Genomic DNA, 25,717 nt, shown 5'->3' with positions numbered 1-25,717 from the left:
TTGGGAATACAGTGGCTCCTGTGGATCCTCCTGCACCGCCAGGCCTGGATAATGATGATGACGGTGACTTTGGTGCTCCTTCGTCTTCGCCACCACGGGCTCCCTCACCATCATCTCCGCCGAGGGCTAGGAGCACTCCGACTCCTCCAGCACTGGCCAAAGGAAAAAAAACATACCTCATCCCTCCCACCGGCTGGAACCCCCAAGAAGCGAAAGGTTGTCGTGAAGAAAATAGGCCCTAAGAAGAAATTAGCATACGAGATAACCAATAAGGAACTGGCGGAGCATACGCGCCAAGAGGTGATAGATCATTTCAAACCTAAAGTACCAGAGAAGAGGGTGCCAATAGATGCAATGCTGGCAGCAAAGTTGTACGACACCTTGAGCGACGCCACCAAGAGATAGGTAAAACTTCCCTCGGACTTCGATCACACGCTGATAAAGGCCCATCAGAAAATGAAGAAATGTGGGAAGACCGTTCCTCAGTTTGGCACACAACAAAAAATCCTTGAGCCCCTCCGGGTGCAGACGGATAAAGAGAAACACGCGGCGAAATTTATGCAAGAAACAGGATTTACCTATGCGCAGGCAGCCGAGCAAGAAGATATCCCTGTAGCTCAAGTTGTAGGTCTTCCATACGAGTATGGAAAACCTTTTGTCACTGAAGATGAGGAGATCAATCTAGGCACGCAGATGCACAGATTCCATAGATGGTACCTGCGAATGTCGAAGGAAAACAACCCGAAGCAGATGTTTGGAGTTAAGTATCACGACCACGATTTCTTCACTGGGGAAGATGACTTCTTGGTGAACTTTGAAGATGTGCATGCAATATACCATTGAGATGCCCTCGACATATCTCTCACCACCGTCTGGATCCTGTAAGTATCGACTAATCTCCAGATTAATACAATTTATTAACCAGCGCAATATTCTTTGTGTACTATCTAATTTATATTGTATCGTGTAGTATGGACCTTCAAAGATGCCGAACTGAAGGATGGCAACATCGGGTGGGCTTCATGAATCCCATGGTTATCAACGAGGCCAATGTACGGTCGAGATATCAGGCAATGTGTGTTAACATGTTCAATGCCCTAGATAAGCAACATTACAAACCCTATATACTCCTACCCTACAACTATGAGTAAGTCTTGATCGACTCGTAACTCTTTTCTTTTCCTAAATACTTGTTAAGTGTAATACATGTATATATGCTTATATATCTATATGTGCAGCTTTCATTGGATTTTGCTTGTAATTTCTATGGAAAGTAGCAAACTTATAGTGTTCGACTCGAGGAGGAAACCACAGACGGACATCCAACACATCATAGACCCATTGAACAGGTAAGTTTAATTTGCACAATAAAATCCTTTTTATTTTTAGATTAATTAAACATCGAATATATTTTTACGCGCAGGGTGTGGAGAAAATTTGTGAAAAAGTACAGAGGCCAAGGTGAATGGAAGGATGAATTGACTGTTAGAATGGACTTTCCGGTATGTGGGTCATTACCATTTTGCATATCTCATCTTGGTGTTATGTATACGCATACACAAATATTGTATACCTAATTTATTCCTCCTATAGTGTTCGAGATAAGAAGCAGAAAATAATTGGTGTGGGTACTATGTATGTGATTTCACGCACACCCTAACCGATATCGGGAAGTGTATGACGGAGGATCTAAGAGCACGCACAAACCGTTCATAAATACATTTACAATTATTCTAACGTGATGAACTAATATATCGAGCTTTATTTTTTTGAAAATCATAGATGATGCAAATAAAGAATGAAGTTCTACATGTGGATACGATTGATGCTGTGTCGGAGCAGCTGATAGGATTCATTATGAGGGAAATCCTGGATCCTAAAGGCGAGTTCTACCACGACGGTCCTATTAATAGAGTAGCATCCGCATCGACGTCGTGAGGGCTTAGAACTTGTAATCGTGATATTTGTATATTTATAAATATTATTATGTCTAGATTAGTTATTTTCATACATTATTTTCACATGAACGCGACTAATGGACGTATAGTAGTGTATAGCTCGGGTACGTGTAGCAATTCTGCAAACATAAACAGTAATAAACAATTCAAATAAAATAGGATTTGTGAGAAAGAGGGAGAAAACCCTTAGGTACCGGTTGAAATGACCAACCGGTACCTAAGGGGCCGCCAGCTTGCATCCGCGTGGCGGCCCCTAGGTACCGGTTGGTCTTTCAGTACCTAAGGGTGCCTTAGGCACCGGGTAAAATACCCGGTATATAGAGCCGATACTTTCAGTCTCGATTCCCTAGTACTGGTTGAAGAACCGGGACCTATGCCAGTTTTCAACCGGTACCAAGGGCCTGTTTTCGAGTAGTGATCTTTCCACTGAGAAGCAACATATCACCTTGGGCATGGGTACGTCGCCCATGCAGGCAGCACCCACAACAAACACATGCGGGGTTCTATTCTAGTTGCCCTCTCGCTGCATCTATTCCTTCTCTTTATCAGTTTGCTCCTCTCCTTCCTCTTCATAGGAATATTCTTCCTCTTCATCGGTTTCTTCCTCTCTGTCCTCTGCACAAGTCTGCTCCTCTTCAATTTGCCAAATTTTGAGCCACTCGGTCAATAAACGCCCAAGCTCTTGTTGATTCTCCTTCCTCAAAAACTAGAAGAGAAGTCAAAACAAATCACAAACAAGAGGGTGTCAGAAGTAAGGAATTGTGTACTTAACAGCCAAGTGTTTGCCAATAAATGGAAGAAAGAAATATGTGATTGTAGCAGCAACTCGGAGGTGGATGGAATCATCAATGCCGGCAGTTCATGAAGGGAACTTACACATTCAAAGTGTTGACACTTCTTATCATGCCTTGTTTCGAATCTGATAGTGGGACGGTTGGGATGTGTCATGATGGCTCCAGTAATTGCATTTGCAACCCATCTAACAGCGTCATCATTCTCATCTTCTGTTAGATTGTAGTTGGTGACGTATCTGCAATTGCCCCAAATTCTGACCTCAACCTTGCTAAGAGCGGAGAGGTGCTGGATGCCCAAATCAGAAGCACCATTCAGGCACTCCCTCTTATGCGCAGGGAACATGAGCTTCACGTGCTCAAGCTTTGGCATTGATCCCACTTGAAACTCCAGTGTGGTCCCACAATGATAAATACCCAGGTACAAATATTTTAGACTTCTGAATCCGTTTCTGCCATGGATAGTGATCCTTCCGTTGGTGCCTCTGATAGTAACTAGCTTGAGAAAAAGTAAACCGGGTATTGCTTCGAGGATCTCCACATCCTCTGGTCTCATACAGATGATATATTGTAGTTTTAGCACCACGAGATTTCCAAGCGAACCCATCCAATTTGGCACCTTATAGATGGGGCATGTTTTAATGCAGAGTTTCCGAAGGCTACAGGGAGCAGCAGGGTGCCATGAATCCAGCAAAAGTGGGTAGTTTTCGTCCTCATCGCAGTCCGTGATATATAGATTATAAAGGTTGCATGAAGATAATAAGGTTCCCACATAACTGTGAAAACCCTCAGCTTTCCTCAGTCCTTCCGAGCCTTCGAGTGAATTAAAATACCATCTAATTTTTAATGTCCTCAACTTGGTTAGTTTACTGAATTCTTGCAGAGACTTCCCTTGTTCGTAGGATTGGACTCCATACTCCCTCATCTCTTCTAAGCTGTGCATCTCCCCAATCACTCCATCTGGAAATCTAATATCCCAGTTAACATATAAATGTGCTAGTCGTTGTAGTTTGGTGATAGTGGATGGAAGCTCTTCAATGCTGGTTCCTTGTACATCCAAGGTTTGTAGATATTTCAGTTCTCCTATTTTCTCAGGCAGCTTAGATATTGAACCTGAGGAGATTCGCAGGTACTTGAGATGAAACATAGTTTCAATACTTGCGAGATGATGGTCTTTCATGCTCGAGCAACCTCCAAGGTCCAACACATGAAGAGAAGTGGAAGGCAACAAACAGGTTTTCACAGGCTGTCCAAATATAGTAACTGATCGAACGCGAGATAACATCGGGTCCGCCCATATGGCAACATTTTCTTCAGTGTGGTTGCTGACACAGAGCCTACGAACCTTGTATGCTGGAGTGTATACATGTTCTGCAGCATATAATGAAGTTACAAAATTCTCTTCGGTAGCCTTGCACCTGATGTAGTCAAGAATGATGTCATGAACTCGGCATGCCTTTGCCTGACCGTACTTTACATCAACAGGTTGGATCATGCTTCTATTGATGAGATCATTAAAATAACCCTCACCAATTTCATATTTACTTCTCCCTTCTTCCTCATGAATGAACCCTTCTGCAATCCATCTATTGATCAAACATTGTTTCTCGATCTTATAATCTTCTGGGAACACACTCAAGTACAACAAACAAGTTCTCAGATGGTAAGGAATATCAAAGTAACTCAGAGATATTATACTGGTCATCTTCTTAGCATCTGGTTTGTTTGCAAGTGCAAAACCCATGGCACTTAGTACCCTATCCCATTCTGCTTTTCTAAGCTGATTGGTTAACATGCTAGATACAGTAACAATTGCCAATGGTAGACCACCACATTTTCTTAATATTCTATCCGGAATGTCTTCCAAGTGAGGATAACATGGAGTCTCAGAACCAAATGCTCGTTTGAAAAACAACCTTTTGGAGTCATCGAAACTAAGAGGCTCCATTTCATAAACTTGAGAGGAACAACATTTTGCAACAGTAACACTACGTGTCGTACTGATTATTCTGCTCCCAAGATCATTATTCGGTAATGCAAGTTTGACAAATTCCCAAGCTTCTGTGTCCCATACATCATCAATTACAACAATGTACCTACAACACAAGATTTTAACAAAGACGTAATTAGTGCTAAAAGTTTGCATTGTCAAAATTGTATGCATCACAACATCCGTGACATCAACTATGGGCTAGCTGAGGAAATACTAAGGTTGTGATGCATGATGGCGAGAAGCCAAAAATAGGTATATTCTCATGGTAATAAAGAGTGATGTTCTAATGTGTGCAATCAAAATATTTCAAATTTTGCCAACTGTACCTTTATGTATTGTTCTTACTTTCTACTAATTTGATTAATGGTCAAAACTGTTGGATATATGCCCAAGAGCCAAATCAGGTTGGATCCACTAATGGGCTAAGACGGATTTTGATCCATTTGGGTTGTGTAGTCACAATAGGCCACAACCATTGAAGGATAATTTAACGACGCTCATAATAGGATGAGCCTGTTGGGGGCCTCCAGAGTTGTTTGCATGCCACCGCCACCACACCTTGGGTTAGACAGTGAAAAATAGCCACCTTTCAGTGAAAATTAGAGGGACAAGCAACTCCTGTTGTCAGGCGGATACACTGCTTTGCCTTGTGCACTGCACAAGAGCTGCATGGTGGAAACCCTAGCCACTACTTTCATCAATCCTTCCTGCAGTGTGATTATATGTGAGATGCTAGCACATACTTAAAGTAATAAATGAGTATGTGAATATACGTAAGTGGTATGCTGATGGTGAGAGTAGCTAGATACGCCCTACATCATGAGGTAGACATGTAGGAATAGCTACAAGCACGTGTAGAATAAATTTTTCATATATATATATATATATATATATATATATATATATATATATATATATATATATGTGTGTGTGTGTGTGTGTGTGATGCTCCAGCTTTCTACGTTCCGATGTTGTGGTGACGTTTTTGCTGTTGCGATGGTGCTGACCAATGTGTGGCATTGGACCAGGCTACTCCAACTCTTTTTTGTTATACTCAGCATTTAGTAGTAACTATCCATGATACCCTACTTCCATAACTTTCTAGTTGATCAGTCGAAAATGTTTCATTTGGCTCGCGTAGTGTTCTCAATGCCCCCAAAAACTGCTAGATATTGTTGGCTAGCTTAGTGTTCCCGATCCTTTCATCCATGACAAATATACCAGTATGAATTTACTGGATCCAATTCATACCGGTATATTATGGTGCATGGATGAGATATTTTCTGTAGTAGTGGTAGTTCAAAAAATTGATGTAGCTAGTTTAAGCTGTGACTCTAAACTTTTATATAAATTGGACTTATATTTGAAACTTCAGGACTTCACCAATCTTGATAGTAAACAAGGTAGCCAACAAAATCTAAGTCCGTACTTCTTTTATGCATAGAAAACAAGACGCATAAGCTTGAGTGAGCGAGAAATTTCAATTCGAGAAATTATTGAATTCTATGGTACGACTTAACCTATGCTGCACCGTATAACTAGAGGTAAGAAAAAAAATCTAGTAACAATTATTGCACTCATATTTTTCTCAACATATATTTTAAAATTGCCACTCTTGCATAGTAGGACATGTAGTGTGACATGGATCAAGCATTGCAGCATTATTTGCGACAAATGTTGTATATTGTGAAATATCATTGGTTCCTTGATGAATTTTATAAACTGACAAAAACTCAAATAATAATACCTTGAAGAGAATTTAAAACTTACTCATAACTAATGGACTAGTCATGCATGACTTTTACTACAATCACGGAGTAGCCCTTAAAGTTCCAATTTGTTTGTTGCTAAATGACGAATTTAACTTGGTTACAATAGACATATAGATTCCTACGTACTCTTATCCGTGCTAATTCTTAACTCATCTATAGTGGTTAGACCTGAGCAAAATGAGTCCAACCCAACAGCCCGGCCCGATGCTCATTCAGGGCCGAGTATGGCGCTAGTTATTGTAGGAAAGAAAAAAATTGAGCTGGTCCAAGCCCGGTCCAAACATTTAAATTATTAGATAAAGATAATGGACGTCCTGGCCCACGTCCGATTAGAATTAGGCCCGAATTTGCCTGCCCGATAGAGTTGTTGGGCGGCCTAAAAACAATGACACAGATACGCCGAATTGTTTTTGGCTTTCTGCCAACCCGACCAGCAAAATGCTCAAGTCTAGCACCACACCAGTGACACAGATAGTCGGAATAAATGATGGCAAAAGAAAGTCACCAAAAAAATTTTTAGACCCAAAGTCCCCCACCCCCATGTCTCAATACTATTCCATTATATTCCATTACTAATGTAATGTGTAAGTTTATTTCCGTGACTTTTGTTGCCTAAAACTTTGCTTAACTATCTAGAGATCTAAACAACATCAAATAAAAATATGTTACAACTACAAAGTTGCAATCTTTTTGTCCTAACGTACAATTTTATATAAAGTTTGTTTCTATCCGAGGCTATATGAAAAAGTTATTTGCTACCGAAATAAGTTGAAATTCAAATTGTAAATTTGGGAAAGTATGAATATCAACTCGTATTAGAGCCGGCATTAATATATAATAAGTCAAAAAATCTATCTCATAATAACAGTCGGCATGGATACTTCATAGTATATAATGTTCCATATTTTGAAATATTAGTGGTTCCTCCATGAATCTAAAACTAACAAAAAAAAGCCAAATAATAATATCTTGGAGAGACTGCAAAATTACTATATAGTAACGAACTGGTCATGCATGACGTCTTACTAGAATCATTAAATAGCCCTTACAATTTCAATAATCATTCTTGCTAACTGTTGCCATCAATTTGAGTACCACCAATTTTACTTATGCATACATGCATTATCGAAAGATAACATAGTAATACCACAAATAGTCTATTGTCCAAAGTTCCAAACTGACATCCAAATATCTCTAGTTCACTAAAAATCCTATTCATTGTTTCACCGATTTAATTGAAAACCAATTGGTTCAATTAGTTCGCACTAGTTCCATTGCATGGCCGGTCTTTTGGTTGAACCGAATCTGTCAGCTCACTAGTTTGGGGTTTTCCGGTCCAATCTGCGAATCATTTCCATTTTTAATTTATGCCTAAGGGCCAATTTGGATCCAGGTGACTAAACTTTGGTCCCGTCGGATCGGATATTTAAACACCAATTAGAAGTATTAAATATAGGCTAATTATAAAACTGCTTGCATAAATGGAGACTAATTTACAAAATAAATCTATTAAGCCTAATTAATTTATCATTAGCATATATTTATTATAGCACAACATTGCCAAATCATGGACTAATTAGGTTCAATGGATTCGTCTCGCAAATTACTCTCCATTTATGAAATTAGTTTTGTAATACTCCTAATTAGTGTCCAAATATTCGATGTGACAAGAATTAAAGTTTAGTCCGGGGTATCCAAATACTCCCTAAGGCACCACTGCCTCTCCCTGTTCTCTCAGCCCCCTTTCATGGATCTAGGACAATGACAAGCACAGTAGTCTTTTATTCCTCTATTTTACAGTGCAAGTCCACACTTGTTTGTGCAAAAGAAAAAATAGGGGAGCATAAGCTCGAGTCAATGGGAAATGTCAATTGGTGTACTAATTGAATTCTATGGTACAACTATTAAATCTATCTTTTACCAAATTAGGGGTAAGGTAAAAATACACTAACAACGACACTCTTATTTTTCTCCATATAAATTTAAAATGGCTACTCTTGGGTAATTGTACATGTATTGTGACATTGATGGAGTGCATATGGTAACTTTTTAAGTAAATGAAATCGAAGGTGAAATTTACGTTTCAAATTGAAAGAACACATATTGGCGTGACTAATGTTGCTTATCTTAAAATATCAGTGGTTCCTCCACATATTTGAAACTAAAAAAAAGGCCAAATTATAATATCTTGGAGAGACTGAAATTACTAAATACTAACGAACTGATCATGCATGATGTCGTTCTAAAATCAAGAAATAGCCCTTACAATTCCAATAATTCATTCTTGCTAAATGTTGCCATCAATTCTAGTGCCACCAATTTTACTTATGCATACAGTATTGGAAGATCACTAGGCTTACCTTTTACAGTGAAGATGATTCCTGATTTTATCAATGAGCTGCTGCTCACCATCATCCTGTGTGTAACCAGTGAATCCAACTCCACTACTAATGTGTATTAGAATCTTCCTCAGATCAGGAGTCCGAGAAACCGACACAAAAGCTGAACAGGAGAAGTGGCCTTTAATGGTGTCGTAGACTTGCTTCGCAAGAGTAGTCTTACCAAGACCTCCACAACCAGCGATTGAGACCACCTTAAGTTTTGTGGATGGCCCTTTCATCTCCATGGATAACAACTCAACGATATGCTTCTTAGGGCCATCGATGCCCACAAGTTTTTCAATATCCTCATGAAGCGCCTGCAGCCTGGGATCAATGGAAGAAGTGCCAGATTTATGTTTTAATCGGGCAAATTCATACCTCCTGTGCCTCTCGCTGGCCTCCATTACAGATGCCTTGAGTTCTTGGATATGATTGGCAATATCATGGCGCGCTTTCAGTGTCTTTAGCTTGCGGAAGTATTTCTTGAAGCCCGTAGGCCCATCACGCCCGTCGTCAACACGAGCCATGAAGCTATCGATGCAATCTTCCAAGTCATAGGCCAGTTCGCGTAGTTTGTTCCTCCAGAGCCTCACTTCAGAGTTGAGCTGCTCCGGATCAGCATCTGCGAGATCCTCGAGCGTGGCACTCATGGCGCTCAGCTCATCTCTCAAGAACTTGATCTGCTTGCGCACACCTTTGACCTTGATGTACTCTTCTTCCAACAGCTTGGTAAGCTTGGACAGGAGCGGCTTCATAACCCCCGTGGTAACACCTACAACCTCCATTGTTGTACTACCGACTTGCTAGCTCCCTGCAAGGTGAGGTTCCAGAATCTCCCGTTGTTTCAGATCGAATGTTAAGAGAGGTGATGCCTGCTTTGGATGTGACAGCAGATAGAGCTTCACCTTGGAGCGGAACCACCGAGAGATGTCGTCGACTGCTTCCGGTGGACAGAGCGCAGAACCCGATCGAGGTCACCGGAGAGCACCCGGACACGGCGCCGTGAACCGGCCCCGGGTCCTTCGCGCGGCGGCGAGCAGGAGCCAGGAGGGCCCGGCGCGCTGGGTCTCGATCGTCGTGTGGCCCGCGACTCCGGCGAGATTGGTAGTGGGAATGGCGTTTATCGAAGCGCTTGCTCCGTCTTCAATTATTGCAGGGCTAGTGGCCGGCCGACGACTTGACCGCGAACAGCGGCCGGGTCCCGACGCTCGGCGAGAGCTGCCTGAATCTGGACCCGGAAGCATCTCGGGGTGGCTGACAACAGCATGGCATATAAAAATACTGAGGAAAACGACTTCCTATTCCTCTGCTTCTAGTCGCGTCTATGCTGTTGCTTTCACTTTAGTGAGCTTTCCTTGCTGCTTCGCATTACACAAATTGTTCGAGTGATGGTTGAGATGTCGATGTCACACTTGACTATGCCGGCAAATATGAAGAGGGGAAACAGAAAAGAAAACAGACGGAGAAGAGCACCAACCTCAAATGGGTGAATCAGGAGTACTGAAGACTGAATACTGATTACGGATGGGAACCGCGTGCTTGGCCGACGACGGGCTGTCACTTTGGGCGACCGACTGCTGCACGCCTGCACGTGACCTGACCATCGTAGTCTGGCTCCGCTATACAATCAGATTCAGAGTGACAGAAATAAGCAAACTGAATAAAATTAGATTCTCCTAGACCGAACTGCAGAATTTTGTTCTGGTTTCATCTTCTATCGGGTTAGCTTTGCTCCCATCAAATCCTCGTGCACGGTGAGAGTGGTGCCCAGAGTTTTATTCTTTGCTTCCATAGCCTTGTCATGTTTCGCGTCAAAAGGTGATGTGCCAAACTGCAGGTCCTCAGGCAATTAGCCCAACACAAATGGCCTTCATGAGAGGACAAAATATCCTTGAAGGAGTGGTCATCTTTTCAGGGTTGAGCTGCTCCGCGTCTGCGAGCACCTCGAGCGTGGCGCTCATGCCGCTCAGCTCATCTCTCAAGAACTTGATCTGCTTGCGCACACCTTTGACCTTGATGTACTCTTCTTCCAACAGCTTGGTAAGCTTGGACAGGAGCGGTTTCATCACTCCCGTGGACACGCTGACAAGAGCTGCCTCCATTGCTCTGTCCCCAGCGAGCTCTGGCCACTATGCACCTGAGATGTGTCGGCAGCGCTGGAGCAGGAGGCCAGTGTGTTTCTGAAGCCTTATCATCACCGGTGTGTTTTTGTGAGCAGCATAAGCATCTCTTTTGCAAAAGGGCAGATAATGGATTCTGAAAAGGGACAGGCGGAGGGCATACTTGGATGCTTGGATCGTTTAGCGCTTTCTGGACACGCGCAAAAGTTATCGTGATGCCATGTTACACCCCCTAATGTGCGCCATTATGCACTTGCTTTATTTTGCTTTAGAAAGATGATTCGCTAGCTGTTTCCCACTTGAGATGTGTCCTTTTTTTCTGACTCGACCTCTGTGTCAGCCAAGTCGCTCTGCTCAATTATCAGTTCACATGTTAATGTCACAAGGAATTTGGTCCGAATTATGAAAGTTTCTTCAGGCTCTCTGGTTTATCAATAATTCCTAGCGACCTAGATTTCTGGGTTTTATTACTGTAGGTTGTACAGCTACTTTTCATTTTTGAGTGTTCATCAATCATCAGAACCGGCAACTAGAGGAAATACCCATTTGCTTATCTCACGAGAGCCTCCGGTGGCTTGTATCGTACTTACTTCCAGACTTTGTGCTCCTTGATAATACAAAGGCATGTAGCTCCTCTGCGTGGCACAAAGTAGTTTTTTTACAGGATAGTACTGTTATTTTGGAGCCTATCACTGGAATGAAGACGCACAGGATCAAAAGGTCATCATGATCAGTATCTGCATGGCTCAGGGAAGACAAACTCAGTTCAATCGTTTAAAGATACTAGAACTGTCGCTTAGATTGTTCGCAATTTTCAGTAATTGTTTCAGTTTTGTCAATCAAAGTATAAGTCCAGAAAATTTCTTTTTAATAGACGGCTTTCGCCGCTAGGCAAAGGATGATCAGAATGTCGAAACAGATCGAAAACATAGAGAGAAGGACGCATCAACCTCTGAAAGGTCTAGGAGGGATCATCCCCTTCCACCGCCGCCGCTCTGCTCCACAAGCAGTAGGAGCCATCTGGAACCGCACTGCCTGGAGCTGCTCCCAGGGGGCGGAGTCAGGATTTAGAAGTTGGGTATTTCCATATCAAAATAAAACATAAATGCTAAAAGTTCACAATGCTACAAAACTATTCAAATTAAAGATTCCAAGGCACTGAATTGTGATTCATTTTCACAGCTACAAAGTCCACGCTAAAATAACATACACAGCTTAAAACTAAATATTAATAGTTATTGTGCAAGAAAATCAAAAGTTGGGATGCGAGGTTTCCTCACTAATGGTGCTAGTGCTGGTCAGATGGCTGATGCTCGATTCAACTAGGAGCTGTTGTTGGTCCATACCCTTCTGCTTTTCTGCTACCTTACTCCGATGCTGCTGGTAAAGTGTGGCAGCTGTGGCCAGCGGGCTGACATGGGAGTGGATAGTGCTCTGCATCCGCGTTGGACTAAGTTATAAATAAAAACTAGAGATTTTGAACCAATATAACATATATGTGTGTATACTTGATATGTGCTTAGCTTTTTGGTAAGGGGGAGTGACTAGACGTTACTCGATTCATTTTGGTTATCTGTTTCACTTGATCTTTTCACAAATAGAATCGTTACTGTCTATAGGTTGACAATCAATAAAAAATCAGCTGAATCAGGACTCCAAAATGAGGCACAAAAGTGATATTTGAATCATCCAAATAACAGCCGGTTTTTTATCGGTTAGAACGTGCTGATTGGCCAATTAAACTCAGTTTGTTTATGGTCGTTCTTGAGTCTTGGCCAATGCTTATCGTTTGCCATGTTGGCTTTCTGGTTCAGGCAGCACAACTGCACACCAGCGGTCCACTAATTAAATGTTTTGATCAAAGCTTTTGACAACCTCATTCATATTCTCTCGGCCACCTTCGAAGCAGTCCTATGATGGAACTTCCCCACCTAGATCGAGTTCTCAATTTGGCACATATGTTTATATTTACTATATTTATTTCTATAACTAACGATGTTATTCTTTCAATGCTATGCGATGTACTCATCAATAGCGCGGTGCCTACAGTGACTTTGTCAATTTCAAAATTTGCCGGCTCGATCTCTCGAAGATAATCTAAGGAGTAGAGTTGTGTGCGTGTATTCATACAGGTAAGTTGTACGCATGTGTATCACAGAATTAAGCGTCTATGTCTGTATTATAATTCAAAAAATATCCTGGACCTACAAAACATTACTAATTCCTCCATTAATTTGATCTGACCAAAACAAATGATACCGTGCAAGACACAAACAAATGTAGTGTTAAAATCAACTGGAATGAACAAAATGTTAACAAAAAAGTGATTACAAGAAGAGATTAGTATTACAAAAACACAAAATTGATTTGATAAGAGGCAAATATATTACACCTTTTAATTTGATCTTAACAATACAAGAAATTCATGCATCATTAAATATTACATTTCACCTCCCACATAACTTGGACATTCACACATTCATAAATACACATACACAAAAAATGCCCAGCTAGTTTTATTGTCCAGTAAAAATATCGACATAAAATTTCAGTGACATACATACATGTTGTATAGCTGCATAGTTTTAGGGCTCCTAAAAAAACTCCGTTAACTTGCATTGGCATTTCCACCGGCCATAGGTCCATGTGCGTTGACTGGTCCGGAATGCTCGCTACCACTTGGCCTGCTCCACAGCTGCTGCTGTGCTGCGCCAAGGACCTGGCAACAGAGCAAGCATGCATTTTTTTCAAAAAAAAAAAAGGCAAAGCATGCACGCGTGATCAACCGCCGTACGTCGTGACGCAGATCGCAGAGTGACGAGTTCTTTTTGGAAGGGGATAGAGTGACGAGTTGATGGGCCGTATCTGCCGCATCCACGTTACGCTCGCCTCATGGGCCCAGCCTTCAACAGAAAAAATCGACTGACTGACGGGAAGAAAAACAGCTTGTATAGTTAGGAATTTCTTTTTCTCAAAAATTTGGATGTTCCCAGGAAAACCAAGGAATCGATACTGGCCCCACCCCTGTCAATAAACCTCCAAGCTGTTAAAATAAAACACAAACAAGAGCATGTCAGAAGTAAAGAGTTATATAACTGAACAGCTAAGTATTTACTAATAAATGGAAGAAAGAAATATGTAACTATCACAGCGATTTCAATGTGAGCTGTGAGAGGGAACTTACATATTCGAAATGTTCATAATGCTCATAGTAGTCTGTTTTATATATGTCAGTGGGACGGTTGGGATGTGTCATGATGGCTCCATTAATTGCATTTGCAACCCATCTAACAGCGTCATCATTCTCATCTTCTGTTGGATTGTAGTTGGTGTGGTATGTGTAGTTTCCATTAATTTTGACCTCAACCTTGCTAAGAGCGGAGAGGTGCTGGATGCCCAAATCAGAAGCACCATTCATGCACTCCCTCTTATGCACAGCGATCCTGAGCTTCACATGCTCAAGCTTTGGCATTGATCCCACTTGAAACTCCAGCATGGTCCCACAACAAAAAGTACGCAGAGATAAATATTTCAAACTTCTAAATCCATTGCTGCCATGAACAGTGATCCTTCCGTTGGTGTCTCCGGCAGTTGCTAGTTTGAGAAAAAGTAAAGTCGGTATTGCTCCAAGGATATCCACATCCTCTGGTCTCAAACGTAACACATGATATAATTCAGCTTTAGTACCACTAGATTTCCAAGCGATGCCATCCAATTTGGCACCTTAAAGATGAGATAACGTTTTATGCAGAGCTGCCGGAGGCTACAAGGAGGAATGCAGTTTGTGTTCAAAGTGGGATTTTACATGGCCAAAACATAAAATGAGGAATGTAGGAAGAGTGACACAAATTTTCTATTGAAGTACAGATTATGTAGCAGTTGATTTGGCAAGAGACTCTTACTACCGTAGATGTGTAGAACCAGTATGATTCCAAAAGATGCTAGAGACCGATAAAATGCATATATTTATGCCTTGTAGCTTACAATCTACTATGAAGCAAATTTTGGCATTTTGTTAGAAAGGTTAATATTGTACCATGTATAAAGTTTCAAAAGTAAGTTGCGTGATCAAATTTACTCTTTATATTGACTTCTGCACTAGTTTGGTTTCGTGAGAAATTTTATCTTACTGTACTTGAATCAAATGAATGAAGTGCTGTTAGCCCTTCTTCCATATTTTTTTTGATGTAGGACTAAGGTGCACTGTAATCAAGATAAATACTCCAAAATTAAATAGAGACAAGTTATCAATAGCAAAACTGGGATATTAGTGTGTATTAACAGTTCTTTTCTCTTTCATAGAAAATAGTGCTGCAACGTATTTTGATGGCTACCAACGCTAGCATTTGCCTACATATTTCCATGTTTTACATCATCTGATCCTCAATGGTGTAACCATCACTATTGCAAAATAGGTCTGCTATGATTGGAGCCGTGGGGCAGAAAACCACAATCCTGCAGCTGCAAAGACATCCATCTACCTCCACAGTCCACAGGTAAGCTCTGTTTACAGCATTCATGATATTGAGATTCATCCCTGCAATGTTTATATTTACTATTTTTGGCATTGAACTTCCCTGTTTTGAATAGGAATCTGAGGTCAAAGGAAAGCCGAGGATTGCAACAGGCAGGAAGTGATTACATTCCAACTTGCGGGATCTGTTCGTCTTTAGGCCAGTCACCAGTTTTGTTATGCCCCCCTCCTGCATTGGAAGTCTGGGTAGATGTAAATTTCAGCGTACCTGTAGCATCTAGGCACTGAATATAGGGTTTCTGTTGCAAGATTAACATGTAGTAATACCTGATGTTTGCAATGTCCTAGCCCTCTTAAGGAATTGTGTATCGAGGTGGTCTTCTGTGATGTAAATTTCCGTGCATATGGGTCGATATCGATGATTTGTCAGTATCGTTTATGTGATATGCTATATTAGTTGCTATAATGGTCAAAAAGAAATCCTGTGCTTCCTGGAAGGTTTATGTATACAAGACCTGGCAGTATATTTAACAGCAGACCTCCACCACTAAGAATAATAGAGGCTGGACTACAGAGGTTTTTGCTGGCATTTTATGGAGCCTCTTAATCCTTGAGGGTTTACACTCCAGCCGGATGCAAAGGATACAACATATTTTCATCCGAATAAGTCCATTTCTCGTCGGCCTTGTAAACAAGTACCTTTTCTTATCAGTTTTTTTCTGCCTAGTGTCTGGTAGGCTGTAAAGTTGGGTTTGCTTGCAGTAACTGGTTCGTTGGAAGCTAATCAAAGCTGATGCTACAACTGCAAGCGACGAGTGTAGCACAGGAACATAAAAAGTCGATCCTGTTTTCGTGGTATATCGAAACAGTTGAACAGAACATAGTAGAATATTCTGGAAAAGACGAGTAGGAAAATGAAGCCTAGCTGTTACAAAAGGCAGCACTAATTAGTCTTGCAACCAAGACAAACCAGGGATTCAGGGCAGCAGCATAGAGCAGAAAGAGAAGCAGTAACCTCTCTGTTGGAACCGTATTACAACAGCAGGCTAGTAACCAGCACGGTTCAGCAGGCACCTCAACATATCGATGCATGCTTGAAACCTGATACTGGGACGGTTCGGATGTGTCATGATGGCAGCATTAATGGCACTAGCAACCCATCTGACAGCGCCATCGTCAGCTCTTCCAAGTTGCGCATCTGTCCAATCACTCCATCTGGAAATCTAATGCGCCAGTAACATATAAATGGGCCAGTCGTTGTAGTTTGGTGATAGTGGATGGAAGCTCTTCAATGCCAGTATCCCGTACATCTAGGGTTTGTAGATATTGCAGTTCTCCTATTTTCTCAGGCAGCTCAGTTCGATACTGGCCCCGCCCCTGTCAATAAACCTCCAAGCTGTTGAAATAAAACACAAACAAGAGCATGTCAGAAGTAAGGAGTTAAGTAACTGAACAGCTAAGTATTTACTAATAAATAGAAGAAAGAAATATGTAACTATGACAGCAGTGAGGTTGACGGAATCATCAATGTCAGCAGTGAGAGGGAACTTACAGATTTGAAATGTTCACAATCCTTATAGTAGTGTGTTTTATATATGACAGTGGGACGGTTGGGATGTGTCATGATGGCACCATTAATGGCGCTTGCAACCCATCTGACAGCGCCATCATTCTCATCTTCAGTTGGATTGTAGTTGCTATCCGCCATGCAGTTGCCCCAAATTTCAACCTCAACCTTGCTGAGAGTGGAGAGGTGCTGGATGCCCAAATCAGAAGCACCATTCAGGCACTCCCTGTTATGCGCAGGGAACAGGAGCTTCACGTGCTCAAGCTTTGGCATTGATCCCACTTGAAACTCCAGTGCGGTCCCACAATGATAAATACCCAGGTACAAATATTTTAGACTTCTGAATCCGTTTCTGCCATGGACAGTGATCCTTCCGTTGGTGCCTCCGAAAGTAGCTAGCTTGAGAAAAAGTAAACCGGGTATTGCTTCAAGGATCTCCACATCCTCTGGTCTCATATAGATGATATATTGTAGTTTTAGCACCACGAGATTTCCAAGCGAACCCATCCAATTTGGCACCTTATAGATGGGGCATGTTTTAATGCAGAGCTTCCGAAGGCTACAGGGAGCAGCAGGGTGCCATGAATCCAGCGAAAGTGGGTAGTTGTTGTCCTCAGAGCAGTCCGTGATATATAGATTATAAAGGTTGCATGAAGATAATAAGGTTCCCACATAACTGTGAAAACTCTCAGCTTGCCTCAGTCCTTCCGAGCCTTCAAGTGAATTAAAATACCATCTAATTTTTAATGTCCTCAACTTGGTTAGTTTACTGAACTCTTGCAGAGACTTCCCTTGTTCGTAGGATTGGACTCCATACTCCCTCATCTCTTCTAAGCTGTGCATCTGCCCAATCACTCCGTTTGAGAATCTAGTGTCGCAATCAACATATAAATGTGCTAGTCGTTGTAGTTTGGTGATAGTGGATGGAAGCTCTTCAATTCTGGTACCCCGTACATCCAGTGTTTGCAGATATTTAAGTTCTCCTATTTTCTCTAGGAGCTTAGTTATTGAACGTGAGGAGAGACGCAAGTACTTGAGATGAATCAGAGTTTCAATACTTTCAAGATGATGGTCTTTCATGCTCCAGCAACCTCCAAGGTCCAACACATGAAGAGAAGTGGAAGGCAACAAACAGGTTTTCACGGGCTGTCCAAATATAGTAACTGATCGAACGTGAGATAACATCGGATCTTTCCATACGGTAACATTTTCTTTAGTGTGGTTACTGACACAAAGTCTACGAACCTTGTATTCTGTAGTGTATACATGCTCTGAAGCATGTGATGATGTTACAAAATTCTCTTCAGTTGCCTTGCACCTAATGTAGTCAAGAATGATGTCATGAACTCGGCATGCCTTTGCCTGACCGTACTTTACATCAACAGGTTGGATCATGCTTCTATTGATGAGATCATTAAAATAACCCTGACCAATTTCATGTTTACTTCTCCCTTCTTCCTCATGAATGAACCCTTCTGCAATCCATCTATTGATCAAACATTGTTTCTCGATCTTATAATCTTCTAGGAACACACTCAAGTACAACAAACAAGTCCTCAGATGGTAAGGAATATCAAAGTAACTCAGAGATATTATACTAGTCATCTTCTTAGCATCTGGTTTGTTTGCAAGTGCAGAACCCATGGCACTTAGTACCCTATCCCATTCTGCTTTTGTAAGCTGATTGGTTAACATGCTAGATACAGTAACAATTGCCAATGGTAGACCACCACATTTTTTTAATATTCTATCCGGAACGTCTTCCAAGTGAGGATAACATGGAGTCTCAGAACCAAATGCTCGTTTGAAAAACAACCTTTTGGAGTCATCGAAACTAAGAGGCTCCATTTCATAAACTTGAGAGGAACAACATTTTGCCACAGTAACACTACGTGTTGTACTGATTATTCTGCTCCCAAGCTCATTATTCGGTAATGCAAGTTTGACAAATTCCCAAGCTTCTGTGTCCCATACATCATCAATTACAACAATGTACCTACAACACAACATTTTAACAAAGATGTAATTAGTGCTAAAAGTTTGCATTGTCAAAATTGTATGCATCACAACATCTGTGACATCAACTATGGGCTAGCTAAGGAAATACTAAGGTTGTGATGCATGATGGCAAGAAGCCAAAAATAGATATATTCTCGTGGTGATAAAGAGTGACATTCTAATGTGTGCAATCAAAATATTTCAAATTTTGCCAATTGTACCTTTATGTATTGTTCTTACTTTCTACTAATTTGATTAATGGTGAAAACTGTTGGATATATGCCCAAGAGCCAAATCAGGTTGGATCCACTAATGGGCTAAGACGGATTTTGATCCATTTGGGTTGTGTAGTCACAATAGGCCACAACCATTGAAGGATCATTTAATGATGCTCATAATTGGATGAGTCTGTTGGGGGCCTCCAGAGTTGTTTGCATGCCACCGCCACCACACCTTGGGTTAGACAGTGAAAAATAGCTGCGTTTCAGTGAAAATTAGAGGGACAAGCAACTCCTGGTGTCAGGCGGATCCACTGCTTTGCCTTGTGCACTGCATAAGAGCTGCATGGTGGAAACCCTAGCCACTACTTTCATCAATCCTTCCTGCAGTGTGATTATCCGTGAGACGCTAGCACATACTTAAAGTAATAAATGAGTATGTGAATATACGTAAGATGGTATACTGATGATGAGAGTAGCTAAATACACCCTACATCATGAGGTACACATATAGGAATAGCTACAAGCATGTGTAGAATGAATTTTTCATATATATATATGTATATGTGTGTGTGTGTGATGCTCCAGCTTTCTACGTTACGATGTTGTGGTGACATTTTTGCTGTTGCGATGGTGCTGACCAATGTGTGGTGTTGGACCAGGCTACTCCAACTCTTTTTTGTTATACTAAGCATTTAGTAGTAACTATCCATGATACCCTACTTCCATAACTTTCTAGTTGATCAGTAAAAAATGTTTCATTTGGCTCGCGTCGTGTTCCCAATGCCCCCAAAAATGCTAGATATTGTTGGCTACCTTAGTGTTCCCGAGCCTTTCATCCACAACAAATGTACCAGTATGAATTTACCGGATCCAATTCATACCGGTATATTATGGTGCATGGATGAGATATTTTTTGTAGTAGTGGTAGTTCAAAAAATTTATGTAGCTAGTTTAAGTTGTGACTCTAAACTTTTATATAAATTGGACTTATATTTGAAACTTCAGGACTTCACCAATCTTGATAGTAAACAAGGTAGCCAACAAAATCTAAGTCCGTACTTCTATGCATAGAAAACAAGACGCATAAGCTTGAGTGAGCGAGAAATGTCAATTCGAGAAATTATTGAATTCTATGGTACGACTTAACCTCTGCTGCACCATATAACTAGAGGTAAGAAAAAAATCCTGTAACAATTATTGCACTCATATTTTTCTCAACATATATTTTAAAATTGCCACTCTTGCATAGTAGGACATGTAGCGTGACATAGATCAAGCATTGCAGCATTATTTGCGACAAATGTTGTATATTTTGAAATATCATTGGTTCCTTGATGAATTTTATAAACTAACAAAAAGCTCAAATAATAATACTTGAAGAGAATTTAAAACTTACTCATAACTAATGGACTAGTCATGCATGACTTTTACTACAATCACTAAGTAGCCCTTAAAGTTCCAATTCGTTTGTTGCTAAATGACGAATTTAACTTGGTTACAATAGACGTATAGACTCCTACGTACTCTTATCCGTGTTAACTCTTAACTCATCTGTAGTTGTTAGACCTGAGCAAAATGAGTCCAACCCAACAGCCCGGCCCGATTCTCATTCAGGGCCGAGTATGGCGCTAGTTTTTGTAGGAAAGAAAAAAAATTGAGCTGGTCCAAGCCCGGTCCAAACATTAAAAATATTAGATAAAGATAGTGGACGTCCTGGCCCAAGTCCGATTAGAATTAGGCCCGAATTTGCCTGCCCGATAGAGTTGTGGGGCAGCCTAAAAGCAATGACACAAATACGCCGAATTGTTTTTGCCTTCTGCCAACCCGACCAGCAAAATGCTCAGGTCTAGCACCACACCAATGACACGGATAGTCGGAATAAAAGATGGCAAAAGAAAGTCACCAAAAAGAATTTTATACCCAAAGCCCCCCACCCAAATGTAGTGTGTAATACTATTCCATTATATTCCATTACTAATGTAATGTGTAAGTTTATTTCTTTGACTTTTGTTGGCTAAAACTTTGCTTAACTATCTAGAGATCTAAACAACATCAAATAAAAATATGTTACAACTACAAAGTTGCAATGTTTTAGTCCTAACTTACGGTTTTATATAAAGTTTGTTTCTATCCGAGGCTATATGAAAAAGTTATTAGCTACCGAAATAAGTTGAAATTCAAATTGTAAATTCAGGAAAGTATCAATATCAACTCGTATTAGAGCCGGCATTAATATATAATAAGTCAAAAACTCTATCTCATAAGAACAGTCGGCATGGATACTTTATAGTATATAATGTTCCATATTTTGAAATATTAGTGGTTCCTCCATGAATCTGAAACTAACAAAAAAATAAGCCAAATAATAATATCTTGGAGAGACTGCAAAATTACTAAATAGTAACGAACTGGTCATGCATGACATCTTACTAGAATCATTAAATAGCCCTTACAATTTTAATAATTCATTCTTGCTAACTGTTGCCATCAATTTGAGTACCACCAATTTTACTTATGCATACATGCATTATCGAAAGATAACATAGTAGTACCACAAATAGTCTATTGTCCAAAGTTCCAAACTGACGTCCAAACATCTCTAGTTCACTAAAAATCCTATTCAATGTTTCACCGATTTAATTGAAAACCAATCGGTTCAATTAGTTCGCACTGGTTCAATTGCATGGCTGGTCTTTTGGTTGAACCGAATCTGCCAGCTCACCGGTTTAGGGTTTTTCGGTCCAATCTGTGAATCAGTTCCTTTTTTGTTTTATGCCTAAGGGCCAATTTGGATCCGTGTGACTAAACTTTAGTCCTGTCGGATCGGATATTTAGACACCAATTAGAAGTATTAAATATAGGCTAATTATAAAATTGTTTGCATAAATGGAGACTAATTCACGAGATGAATCTATTCACCTAATTAATTCATCATTAGCGCATATTTACCGTAGCACAATATTGCCAAATCATGGACTAATTAGGCTCAATGGATTCGTCTCGCAAATTAGTCTCCATTTATAAAATGGGTTTTTTATAACTAGCCTATATTTAATACTCCTAATTAGTGTCCAAATATCCGATGTGACAAGGACTAAAGTTTAGTCCAGGGTATCCAAACACTTCCTAAGGCAGCACTGCCTCTCCCTGTTCTCTCAGCCCCCTTTCATGGATCTAGGACCATGACAAGCACAGTAGTCTTTTATTCCTCTATTTTACAGTGCAAGTCCACACTTGTTTGTGCAAAAGAAAAAATAGGGGAGAATAAGCTTGAGTCAATGGGAAATGTCAATTGGTGTACGAATTGAATTCTATGGTACAACTATTAAATCTATCTTTTACCAAATTAGGGGTAAGGTAAAAATACACTAACAACGACACTCTTATTTTTCTCCATATAAATTTAAAATGGCTACTCTTGGGTAATAGTACATGTATTGTGACATTGATGGAGTGCATATGGTAACTTTTTAAGTAAATGAAATCGAAGGTGAAATTTACGTTTCAAATTGAAAGAACACATATTGGCATGACTAATGTTGCTTATCTTAGAATATCAATGGTTCCTCCACATATTTGAAACTAAAAAAAAAGGCCAAATAATAATATCTTGGAGAGACTGAAATTACTAAATACTAACGAACTGATCATGCATGATGTCGTCCTAAAATCCAGAAATAGCCCTTACAATTCCAATAATTCATTCTTGCTAAATGTTGCCATCAATTCTAGTGCCACCAATTTTACTTATGCATACAGTATCGGAAGATTACTAGGCTTACCTTTTACAGTGAAGATGATTCCTGATTTTATCAATGAGCTGCTGCTCACCATCATCCTGTGTGTAACCAGTGAATCCAAGTCCACTACTAATGTGTATTAGAATCTTCCTCAGATCAGGAGTCCGAGAAACCGACACAAAAGCTGAACAGGAGAAGTGGCCTTTAATGGTGTCGTAGACTTGCTTCGCAAGAGTAGTCTTACCAAGACCTCCACAACCAGCGATTGAGACCACCTTAAGTTTTGTGGATGGCCCGTTCATCTCCATGGATAACAACTCAACAATATGCTTCTTAGGGACCTCGATGCCCACAAGTTTTTCAATATCCTCATGAAGTGCTTGCAGCCTGGGATCAATGGAAGAAGTGCCAGATTTGTGTTTTAATCGGGCAAATTCATACCTCCTGTGCCTCTCGCTGGCCTCCATTACAGATGCCTTGAGTTCTTGGATCTGATTGGCAATATCATGGCGCGCTTTCAGTGTCTTTAGCTTGCGGAAGTATTTCTTGAAGCCCGTAGGCCCATCACGCCCATCGTCAACACGAGCCATGAAGCTATCGATGCAATCTTCCAAGTCATAGGCCAGTTCGCGTATTTTGTTCCTCCAGAGCCTCACTTCAGAGTTGAGCTGCTCCGGATCAGCATCTGCGAGATCCTCGAGCGTGGCACTCATGGCGCTCAGCTCATCTCTCAAGAACTTGATCTGCTTGCGCACACCTTTGACCTTGATGTACTCTTCTTCCAACAGCTTGGTAAGCTTGGACAGGAGCGGCTTCATAACCCCCGTGGTAACACCTACAACCTCCATTGTTGTACTACCGACTTGCTAGCTCCCTGCAAGGTGAGGTTCCAGAATCTCCCGTTGTTTCAGATCGAATGTTAAGAGAGGTGATGCCTGCTTTGGATGTGACAGCAGATAGAGCTTCACCTTGGAGCGGAACCACCGAGAGATGTCGTCGACTGCTTCCGGTGGACAGAGCGCAGAACCCGACCGAGGTCACCGGAGAGCACCCGGACACGGCGCCGTGAACCGGCCCCGGGTCCGTCGCGCGGCGGCGAGCAGGAGCCAGGAGGGCCCGGCGCGCTGGGTCTCGATCGTCGTGTGGCCCGCGACTCCGGCGAGATTGGTAGTGGGAATGGCGTTTATCGACGCGCTTGCTCCGTCTTCAATTATTGCAGGGCTAGTGGCCGGCCGACGACTTGACCGCGAACAGCGGCCGGATCCCGACGCTCGGCGAGAGCTGCCTGAATCTGGACCCGGAAGCATCTCGGGGTGCTTGACAACAGCATGGCATATCAAAAATACTGAGGAAAACGACTTCCTATTCCTCTGCTTCTGCTCGCGTCTATGCTGTTAGCTTTCACTCTAGTTAGCTTTCCAGAGATTCGAGAGATTAAGTCCGTCTTATTTTTTATTTATCTCGTTTATCTTTTATTTATCCTATTTAAATAGGAGGTAAAGCTAACCGATATAGAAGAAATCTACTCGAGATATGTTTTGATACGATTTTTTGGCTGGTGTTGGTTAGTATTCTTGTAACCCTGACCTCCCGGATATATAAGGGGGAATAGAGACCCTCTCAAAACAAGATCTCCAGATCATTCTATACCAAAAGGCAATACAAACCACCATACAGGACGTAGGGTATTATGCGCCTCGCGGCTCGAACCTGTCTAAATTTTGTGTTCCTTGCACCTTCAAGTTCCTGATCTCGGCGTCTCCTCACCTAAAACTTACCACCTTGGACATATCCCTCGGTGGGCAGCCGGTAAAACACCGAAAGCTGGCGAGCCATGTAGGAGAGCGCATCGAAGATCCACCGGCGAACTCGATGGCATCTTTCCAGTTCGCCAGAAGGCCATGGCACCCTTGTTCACCTTCGGAGACGCGGCAAAGGCGCGGTCTGCGACAAGATCCGGACTGCACGTCCAGGTTCGGCACCGAACCGACGACGGCGCCATCGCGAAGACGCTGGGATAGGAAGCGACGTCAAGATGGCGGACGAGCGTGATGGCGGGAGTTCACAAGATGCCGCCGCACCGGTGACCCGACAAGTCGCACGGAGCCAGGGAGTCGATCTGCAACCAGGCGCCAGAGCGTGTGCTCGCATGCAAGCCCATGAATGTGCTGCCAGAGACACGAGTGCACACATGCTAATGAGATGCTAGCAAGCTGCTGAGGCATGATGCACAAATAAGATGTACGGGCGCCACCCCGTGAAGCAAGTTACTGGAGTACTGCAACTACGTGCGGGTGTCCAGCCATTATAAGATTATGAAGCCTTCTGTGGATGGGATTTTCCAACGGAATCTCTTCGCTCATCTACAAGCATGCAACGACTACTCGTCTCGACTTCAGCTTGTGCTGCAATGTCGACACGTTGCTACCGACCTCGACTACTCAGCTCGACTTCACCTCGCGTTGCAACGTCGATGCACCGCGACCGCCGACCTCGACGACCCGGTTCAACTTCGGCTTGTGCCGCAATATCCGCGTGAAGCAGCAACGAGTTCGACTACTTCGACTTCACGAGGATGATTGGCGGCTCGCCGACGACTACATCAACTACTCGTCTCGACTTGAAAACTAGTCAGAATCGTTTCCGACTAGTCGAGCTTCATCAACAAACCGTCGCAGCGTCATCAACGAGCTCCACGGCTT

The 25,717-nt window shown here is 41.7% G+C and overlaps 2 protein-coding genes and 1 long non-coding RNA gene across 6 annotated transcripts; 1 reads left to right on the top strand and 2 right to left on the bottom strand.

The window, feature by feature from the left end:
- Positions 1 to 2,042: 2,042 nt before the first annotated feature.
- LOC112896928 (putative disease resistance RPP13-like protein 3) lies at positions 2,043 to 11,218 on the bottom strand. Of its 3 annotated transcripts, XR_003229547.1 has the most exons (5): positions 9,801 to 10,430; positions 8,875 to 9,706; positions 2,835 to 4,845; positions 2,238 to 2,664; positions 2,043 to 2,175 (listed from the first exon to the last, which is right to left on the bottom strand). XR_003229547.1 is itself a non-coding variant. In XM_025965047.1 (4 exons), the coding sequence occupies exons 2-4, from the start codon at positions 9,678 to 9,680 to the stop codon at positions 2,488 to 2,490; spliced, it is 2,994 nt and encodes a 997-aa protein (XP_025820832.1). In that variant the 5' UTR covers positions 9,681 to 9,706; positions 9,801 to 10,430; the 3' UTR covers positions 2,076 to 2,487. The 3 variants fall into 3 exon arrangements, 1 of the variants encoding a protein (XP_025820832.1); XM_025965047.1 differs by having other exon boundaries at positions 2,076 to 2,664; XR_003229548.1 differs by lacking the exons at positions 2,043 to 2,175; positions 2,238 to 2,664 and adding an exon at positions 5,069 to 5,449 and having other exon boundaries at positions 4,707 to 4,845; positions 9,801 to 11,218.
- Positions 11,219 to 15,344: 4,126 nt separating this feature from the next.
- On the top strand, positions 15,345 to 15,986 carry LOC112896588. Its single transcript, XR_003229506.1, has 2 exons — positions 15,345 to 15,511; positions 15,606 to 15,986. It is a non-coding gene; the product is annotated as an uncharacterized LOC112896588 (long non-coding RNA).
- A 336-nt stretch (positions 15,987 to 16,322) lies between these two features.
- Positions 16,323 to 24,332, bottom strand: LOC112896587 (putative disease resistance RPP13-like protein 3). 2 transcript variants are annotated; one of them, XM_025964607.1, is made up of 4 exons: positions 23,984 to 24,332; positions 23,058 to 23,889; positions 17,042 to 19,052; positions 16,323 to 16,885 (listed from the first exon to the last, which is right to left on the bottom strand). In XM_025964607.1, exons 2-4 carry the CDS (start codon positions 23,861 to 23,863, stop codon positions 16,844 to 16,846), a joined length of 2,859 nt encoding a protein of 952 aa, XP_025820392.1. In that variant the 5' UTR covers positions 23,864 to 23,889; positions 23,984 to 24,332; the 3' UTR covers positions 16,323 to 16,843. The 2 variants fall into 2 exon arrangements, 1 of the variants encoding a protein (XP_025820392.1); XR_003229505.1 differs by lacking the exon at positions 16,323 to 16,885 and adding an exon at positions 19,276 to 19,656 and having other exon boundaries at positions 18,916 to 19,052; positions 23,984 to 24,329.
- Between the last annotated feature and the right edge of the window lie 1,385 nt (positions 24,333 to 25,717).

This window comes from Panicum hallii, chromosome 6, assembly GCF_002211085.1.
Source record: "Panicum hallii strain FIL2 chromosome 6, PHallii_v3.1, whole genome shotgun sequence".
In the NCBI taxonomy this organism is placed as follows: domain Eukaryota; kingdom Viridiplantae; phylum Streptophyta; class Magnoliopsida; order Poales; family Poaceae; genus Panicum; species Panicum hallii.
This window is presented reverse-complemented; position numbering and strand designations above follow the sequence as displayed.

Coding starts and splice junctions, on each gene's coding strand:
- LOC112896587 (XM_025964607.1), bottom strand. CDS start 23,863: ATGGAGGTTGTAGGTGTTACCACGGGGGTTATGAAGCCGCTCCTGTCC. Junction 19,053..23,057: donor AATCATCTTCACTGTAAAAG/GTAAGCCTAGTA, acceptor GTTGTGTTGTAG/GTACATTGTTGTAATTGATG. Junction 16,886..17,041: donor ATTGTGAACATTTCAAATCT/GTAAGTTCCCTC, acceptor TTATTTCAACAG/CTTGGAGGTTTATTGACAGG.
- LOC112896928 (XM_025965047.1), bottom strand. CDS start 9,680: ATGGAGGTTGTAGGTGTTACCACGGGGGTTATGAAGCCGCTCCTGTCC. Junction 4,846..8,874: donor AATCATCTTCACTGTAAAAG/GTAAGCCTAGTG, acceptor CTTGTGTTGTAG/GTACATTGTTGTAATTGATG. Junction 2,665..2,834: donor AGTGTCAACACTTTGAATGT/GTAAGTTCCCTT, acceptor CTTCTCTTCTAG/TTTTTGAGGAAGGAGAATCA.